This window comes from Hippoglossus stenolepis, chromosome 23 (genome assembly GCF_022539355.2).
Source record: "Hippoglossus stenolepis isolate QCI-W04-F060 chromosome 23, HSTE1.2, whole genome shotgun sequence".
In the NCBI taxonomy this organism is placed as follows: domain Eukaryota; kingdom Metazoa; phylum Chordata; class Actinopteri; order Pleuronectiformes; family Pleuronectidae; genus Hippoglossus; species Hippoglossus stenolepis.
Window position 1 is genome coordinate 1492924 of NC_061505.1, and position 8539 is coordinate 1501462.

Genomic DNA, 8539 nt, shown 5'->3' on the forward strand with positions numbered 1-8539 from the left:
GAACTGGAAAAACAGAACTTATCTCGGAATTTCCGAGTTAGTTATCTCAGAAGAACAGAACTTTTTTTTTTCAAGTGAATGCAATACGCTTCCGTAATACACAGTTTAATTCATAAAAAAAAAAAAGAACATGTTGGACAAGCTCCAGTAAGATACCAACAAATTTTCTACATCAGAAAAATCAATGAAAAAGAATCAACAAACGTTAATGCAAATCTTTTTACCTGATTGAGATATCTCCAGCACCACCACATGCTGCTGCAGATCCACGGGGATGGAACTTATAAACGTGTGGGAGCCACACCCCTGCATCCTGTTCATAGTTTCATGCTCCTTTGTGATCAATCTTTACTTACTTCGTATGAGTTGTCGACTGCGTCACTAGAACTCATTTCAAAAGCGTGACTGACCAGATGCCACCTTATCTACATGATATTTTTACCCGGAAATGAAACTGTAGTTCAGTTCCTCTAAGCCAGTGGTCACCAACCATTTATTGCAAGGCACTTTGTTACATGCTTAGTCCCTTCAATATATTCAAAAAACCCCTTAGGAGGGTCCTATTATTATTTTACAATTTCTGTAAAGGCTGAATGTACAAGAAATAAATATATACACAAAGAAGACCGTTGTGTGCTTTTCTGTTAATGACAATATTCAAATTAATATCAATTCCTTATTTACAATACAAAATATGTAGCTTCTCAGTTCCACATCAGAGGGGCTGCTCCTGCAGCACAATGTTTTACATATATAGGCTTTGATTTGAATATGGCTTCCGCTAGATGTATTTATTGTATGAAAAGTCACTGTACTCAATAAATGCCAGTACTACAGTATGACCGTGCATCTTTCAGCTCCTGCAAATATTTCACAATAAAAAAGCCAACTACCAAAGAGAATGGATATCATTAACAAACTCTGAGTGCTTTTATTTTGAAAAGGCTTACAGAAGATGTTATTGCAACCATTTGTTTATGACATAAATTCATCAGATAAACATTAAAACTCCAGGTGAAAGATCATCTTCTCTGTTTATTCTGCTGTGAACCAAAATGTTTATCTGTCACTATGACACAAATGTATTTACAACACTTTCCGAACCATTTCAGAAGTAAAAGCTTGCTCAAGCGTTTCACTAAGATCCACTGATTTTTGTTCCAACGGGACTTTGATTGGTATCCTGAATGGAAGATGCTCGTCTTCATTGGAGAGTCATCTAGTCTCCTACATAATCCATTATGCGGTAAGAGGCAATGCGGAGATAAACTGCAGCTCCAGCAGGCGCTTCAGCGGACACACAGCGGCGTGCTGAACGGCAGACAACCGCTTTGAACAACCCGACACAGACAACCCATTACAGACAACCCGACACACAGCAGCGCTGATGCGGTAGCGGCGACGGCCAGTGAGTCCAGAGAAATTCGAAGTCGACAGTGAAAGACTGGCAGATCGGCGGGTTGGTACTGCTCACATTGTGCCGCTTTGCCGTGCATGATTGCCTTACATAAATAGAGACACACACATTTTTCTTTTTCACTGTCATTAAAAATAACTCTTCCTCCCAATCATTATGAAAATAGTATGTTTTTTCTTTAAGCACTCTGCCATATTTCTTTAGTTTGGGGGTAAAAAACACATCTGGCTCGCCATCGTTGCTGCTCCGCTAGCTTGTCTCAGCATAAGTGAGATAGCGGTTTGACTTTTTATTTCAAATTTCCAGTTTTCTTTTTTCTTCATTTTCCCTTTTTCTTTTTCTTTTTAATTTAGCAGCTGCCTTGCGGGCGACTCGCTGTGAGTCCCTCCCAGCGGCTAGTGCCCACAGGCACCGTGTTGGCCACCTCTGCTGTAGATAAACCAGCATCATTTAGCTATTCAGTTTATTGTGAAATGATCTATGACCCAAAACAGCATTTCTTTTTACTCGTAATCGCATCTCAGCAAACATTGAAAGTTGCGTGTAACCTATGAAGTCGTCGTCTATCATCCAAAATTTAATGTAGATATGAACATATCATCTAAAGCAGATTAGAGAGAGATATTTTAAGAAGTTTCAGAAGATACATTTCATCATCAGTGACACAACGGGACATGGTGCATGTGTTGTATGTCGAATATAGAACTATTTTAAAACTGTTTACAGTATTTTTGTGGTATAAGAAACTTTATGTAAATGTTAAATGATTATGAAACGTCTTGACCTTCTAGGTAAAGAACCTTGAGATACTAACTATCACTTTCATGATTTGGACAGCTTATACAAATAAAATTGAATTGAGAAGTGTCAATTTCATGTTCTCAAATGTGGCTACATAAATCATATGCACTTTGAGTTTATAAATCTTTAACCTCTTTTAGGATTGAATCTTAGGCAAACTTCTAGGCATTTCAAATCTTACTTCAGAAGGTACCGTTTGTATGTACAGATTTTTAAGTTGAAGAGTTTGACTCTGGTTATTAGTCAATTCTCAGTTTTCCCAGGTGTCATGTGTGGCTTGTGATTTTCCTGGCCTTGTCAAGAAGGAAGGAAACAGATAAACATGCGCGGCACTGAAGGTCAGACCATTGAAAACTACAATTCCATTTCATTTTATTACAAACAAAAACAGGTTTTCAGAATTAACAGTACATCTACTCAGAATGAACAAAAGAAAAAAGGGACAGAAGCCAGAAGAGAATGGTTTACTTTAAGTGCTCCCCAGCATTAGCTGTTCAATAAATTATCAGAAAATGTGTACTGCCCCGTCAAAAAAACTGCTAGGTGAGGCCCCGTGGGCGGAGAGATGACGGGAGGAGACAGGCGGGAGGACGGCCAGGCTGGCGGCAGATCTTTCTCTTCCTGTTAGATGATGTCCTGTCCTCGTAGGTGCTCTCTTTGTCAGCTGAGGTGACAGATGTATTTTAACAATAAGTGTTATTCTGAAGCATGTTGATAATTAACTGGATGGAAGGATGTGAGGTCAGAGAAGAACCCGTTAGAGGCATTGTACCGTGTCGGAGTGTCGTACTTGTGAGCCACTCCTTGATGAGGTCCAGGATGGATCAGCGGAGCTGGCGTTGATCATGGTGACCTGCGTAATTCACCCGTAGTAGCCCACATCGAAGTTCTTCAGGTGGAGACTGCACCACGCTCAAAGTGGACCAGCTCCACACTTGCGTTCAAAGTCACGGCAAGCGGCTAACGGAAAAGTTAAAAACATCAAGGCATATTCAACCACGACAAATTATGAAACCAACATTTTTGTGCAGCTTTAATTAAGATTCAAATTTTTCTAAACTTTTTTCTCAACTTTCAGAACCAAGATATTGTTTTCCCGAAGATACTCACTCACCCATTCAGTAGCATTGACAGGAGGCTGGAAGTGGGCTGTAGCAGGCAGGTGCTCCCCAGCAAGAGGCTCCTGGAACCTGGAAACAAAGAGGCTTTGTGGCTTAACTGGTCCACCACTTATGGCGCTTCCGTTTTCTCCCATGCTGTTGTACGGACTGTTGCAGCGTCCACTCACCCCAGGTCTCTGAGCGGCACCTCGAACTCCAGCTGCTCTCTTTAGTCAGCTCTCCACCTTCTCGATCAATTCCCAAAGCGACTTGAGCTTGTGCCTCATCTCGCTCCATCTGCTCGAGCGTACACGGTCGATCTGTTTTCGATTGCTGAAGAAGGGGGTCCCAATGGCGTAAGCTATGTGTCTTCTGTTTGTCTAAATGTGTTGTGTTTGTGTTTCATTACATTTATCTTTGCTGGATTGGGGTATATTGTATCTTTCATTAAAATTGTTTAAAATAGGTATTGGTTAAACTGTGTTAATTATGTAAACAGCAGTTAATGTTGCTGCTCAATATTTCAAACTGAGAGAAGTGTTGTATTGTTGTAAGGACAGGGTGGCTTGCCTGAAAACAAGTTCTATGCTGGACTCACTCAGGCAGGTATTGTCTAAAATTCATGTGATGATAATCTTATGTTAAACACTAAATTATTGTAAATACTAAACACAACCACAAAATCAGTTTTACAACCCCAATATGTGTATATGCCAGCTGACTGTATTTGAGAGAAATGTCTTTAATTTCTTTATCACATAAGATTGAGACTATTTTCTTAAGAATATCCACACATTACAACAAATGGAACCAATGTCAATCACATTTGACCCATGCACCTTCAAAAAAAACTGATAATTCAGGTAATGAGCGAAAAAAAAAGAAGAAACCTTACACTTAGTTTTCATGAATCCAAAATGTTTCACCCAAAACAAGAATTAGCACTAACGTCACGAGAATCTTGGCTTTCAAGATACCGATGGTGATCTGTTGGTCATTCCATCACTTTGTATTTAACTGAATCATCTGCTGTCGGCTCAAGCCAGTGTTTACGGTCTTGATCCCAAAGTGTTCCTGGTCAGTCATTGTTCACCACGAGGACTCTCACTTTGTGGGGACAGGACCCTTAATGTTAAAGCCAAGATAGATGAGCCGCAATTGCTCAACGTTGAATTAGAGTTCGGCCTCTTTTGAAACCTTTTCCACCCTCCGGCACAAACAACACTTTATTGTCCTCAACCCTGAAATTCCACTTTGGTCTTCCGGCAATTGCTACGTTACCGTTAATTGCGTACTTTCATCCGGCGTGTTTTTAGCCTGGTTGGATGGTACTTCCTACTAAGCTCAGCGTCACAGCATTTCCTTCCCCATTCCTCAGCTGTGATTTGTGAATCCATTTGCTCAGTCCAGAAGCCACCACCCAACTTGGCTAAAGTGCGGGATCGAGTACTTGGCATAACTGAACTGCTAAAGGCTTCTTCCATAAAGGTGACACTAAGCTTGTGGTCCAAATTCAGAATACGTTTCAAGGGCGGCTCCACCAACGCCTTGCCCATCTGTGGCGGCTGTTCGGCTTCTTCATCATCCTCGTCTTACTGCGAGGAGTGCTCCTCGGGAACAACAGCAGCAGCGGCACCAAGAGGTAGAACTCTGGACTTCTATATATCTTTCTGTCTTCTCCAGAATCTCCGAATGATTGTTTGGAGTTCTTCCACAGTGAGCTGAGAGAATCCGGCATCCTGTTGCTCAAGATGATGTTGGAGAGGATGTACCTCTCTGCTACTTTGACATCATCAACATTTTTTCCTCATAGTCGTTTTTAACTCACGTTGGATTTCCTCTAAATCAAACCCTGATTTCTCCTCCTCAGAAATCCTGCCCTTTTCCCCTTTCCAGCCTGAAAAGGCCATGATTCAAACAGTCAGAGAGGGCCTGAGGCTGGTGGATTGTCGCGCCTGCTGTTGTACCATCTTGCAACAGAGTTTATCAGACGTAAGGTGGCTCGAAAGTTGTCTTGTCGGGCTTGATAGGTCAGGTGCCACTCAAAGAATTCAAACTTGTCTTCAACTTCCATTTTCTTGTTTTGGATTAAAGAAGCCTTGTGTTGCTGATCTCTAGAGTTTTCAAGGCGATCTTTTGCCACTTGAAGGAAGCCGAAAGGCCCTGATTGTTAGTAAGCTGCAATACTTGCAATACCTTCTGTCCATCTCTAGGGGCTTTGCTTCTGCTTTCCTCTCCACATCTTTAAATGCTCTGAAGGCCTCGTCTGCCATGCTCTTGATTCCTCCCATTCCCACCCTCTTCACTTATGTGACATAAACCTGCCCAAGAGTGTCCAGCTGTAAGAGATGTCTGGGCTCGATTAATGTCTCTTTGCCCATTCTTCAGCTTTTACATAGTCAGATGGTTCTTTAGCAATGTAATACAGAGCGAGAAACAACTTGGAGACGGCGTTCTCTTTGAGATATTGTTGGCTCTCTTCCAAGACACAAGAGCTTCGTTAAAACTCTACTACTTCATACTATCTTCAACCAACCTTGAGAAATTCTCTTTGCCTTTCTGTCCCATTTTTCTCTTTGTCAACAGATCTTTGATAGACTGGAGAACATGTGGTTCACTAACAGGCTCACAAAGTGAGTTCATCATTTTGAGTCCCCTTTCTTAGCACTCCTGCGATCCAGAGTCAGCGTACCTTCTGCTTCTTTGCTGATAGTCATCATACCTTACCATACATTATTAAAGGACTGTTTCAGTTCCTGATGAAGAAGGTAAAGGCTCCATTCTGTCCTCAAAGGGAGGCCTCCATGGAAATTCCAGATCAGTGGGCCAAAGAATCTTTGACACTCAGACATCAGGAGGTAGGGCCTCAGGGCATCGCCTTCAGCAGTGCCAACATACAGAACAGTTGCGTGTTGGTGGATTTGGGGTTTGATTCATATATACAAGGCAGCGCTCAACCAATTCTCTGACATCTCACTATCAGCACCAGGATTCAGTGTCTGGTGAACCACGCTCCATTATGGTGCTTTATCTTGTTGTGACGAAATATTGTGTTACACAAAATGTTGTTGTGGTTTGGAGTGAATATAAGAATCTTTTAGCAATTCCTCTGGTTCTGGATTCTTGGTCAGTGCAGCAGCATTTTAAATACCTGAGGAGGAGAGAACACGGTTGTATTGTTTTCATCTCATTTCAAAACACACAATAATTTATATAGCACATTGTAATCATTATATAATATATAAACTTTAATGGGTGAAATGGACTTACGAGTAAGACAGGTTTAATTTTAAATCTTAATCACAACATTCCCTCATGCTCAAGAAGTCACTTTTTGTCTTTATTTAATTCGGAGAATGCTAACATGCTAAACCAAGACAATGAACATGGTGAACATTATAATTCCTAAAGTAGCATGTTGGCATTTAGCTGTTACTTTAGCTGGGTAATGCAGGGCAGAATTAACAGCTTATTCCAGTGAATTAACTTTTCTAATTAGAGACTTGCAGTGACTCACCAGCAGAGATGTTGTCAACAACCTGGAAACCCGGTTGTTGTTCTTGATGTTTAGCCGATCTATTAAAGAAAGATCAGCGACTTATAATCAACCCAACTTATAAACTTATAAACCCTGTATGATGAGGATTCTGTGTCATTTAAAAATGTAGCTCACTGACATGCATCAACAATTTATGCTGATGATATAGTTTAATTTATGCCCAAATATATTTGGCTGAATATATATAATTAAATATTAAGCCCCCAAAGATACAAAAATATAAATATAAATATAAAAATATATAAACAGTTTAATTTATAAAAAAAAGAAAAAAAGAAACATGTTGGAAAAGCTCAGTAAGATACCAACAAAATTTTCTACATCAGAAAATCAATGAAAAAGAATCAACAAACACAACAATGCAAATCTTGTTACTGAACAGCTGAATCCAGCTTTGCTGTGTTTGACTGCAGATCCACGGGGATGGAACTTATAAGCATTGTTTAGCCACTCCCCTGCATTCTGTTCATAGTTTCATGTGCCTCCTTTGTGATATATATAACCCATGATGAACTGTAATGTCACTAAATTTCGTTTCAAAGCTTGACTGACCAGATGCCACCTTACTGGTACGTTTATAGAAACGAAACTGTAGTTCAATTCCTATAAGCGGTCGAACAGCATCATTACTGAAACTGTTCGGTTATTGTGAAATGATCTAAACCCAAAACAGCATTACTTTTTACGAAAATAAATGCGCATTATATAGCAAACATTGAAGGATTGCGTCTCAGCCTATAAAGTCCTCGTCTATCATCAAAGGACATAATGTAGATATGAACATATCATCTAAAGCAGATAGAATATTTTAAAAGTTTCAAAGGATACATTCATCATCAGTGACACAACAGGACCACGGTGCATGTGTACATCGAATATAAGGAGCTGTTAAAACTGTTTACAGTATTTTTTTGTGTTATAAGAAACTTTGTAAATGTTAAATGATTATGAAACAGTTTTAATTTCACAACAAACATTTTTGTCTCCCCCGTCTTATCAGTACTGACCTCCAGAGACGTTTGACATGAAGAAGCCAGTCCACCGTCACTTCGCCGGCTGACATTAAAAATGGTCACGCCACGTAGTCATTCACCACGAAAAAAACACAACAAATCCGCAACCTTTCCTGCAGCGTCACCACAGAAATAACTCAACCTTCTTTGTAACGTGTATGTACTTGTGAATTATCCACCACCTCCTCACTCCCCATGAGTGAGACAGATGCACAAGCTGCAAACTCTGAACCACTAGTTACCACATCTACGTTTGGACAACTTTTCATGATGGATCTTCCTGGGCAGCGCGTCACTAGTTTGATTGTCAGGAAAGTGTCAAGAACATCAAGAACTGGATGATTGCAGCTCCTCTCTCCCTTCCGTCTGTCTCTTTCGCTTTCTCTCTCTTTGTCTCTCTCGTTTCTCTGCTCACCAACCAGTCGGACCACACTGACTGGTTCTAGAGGTTTCTTCCCGTAAATGAGTTTTTTCCGTCCAGTCGCTGCTCATTGTGGGAACTGTTGGTTTCTCTATAATCTTTAAGGTCTTGACCTTCTATGTAAAGAACCTTGAGATAATGTATATTATGATTTGGACGCTATACAAATAAAATTGAGTAGTGTCAATTTCTGTTTCTCAAATGTGGCTGCATAGAAATCATATACAC

General features: G+C 40.3%; 1 protein-coding gene across 1 annotated transcript in view; it reads right to left on the bottom strand.

Moving 5' to 3' along the window:
• Window positions 1–2757: 2757 nt before the first annotated feature.
• The window catches only part of LOC124851377 (FACT complex subunit SPT16-like), a 14279-nt gene continuing 8497 nt past the window's right edge, over window positions 2758–8539 (bottom strand). Inside the window, exon 7 of the mRNA XM_047338979.1 lies at window positions 2758–2882. Within this exon, the coding sequence (XP_047194935.1) occupies window positions 2758–2882 (125 nt within the window). The remainder of the gene's footprint in view (window positions 2883–8539) is intronic.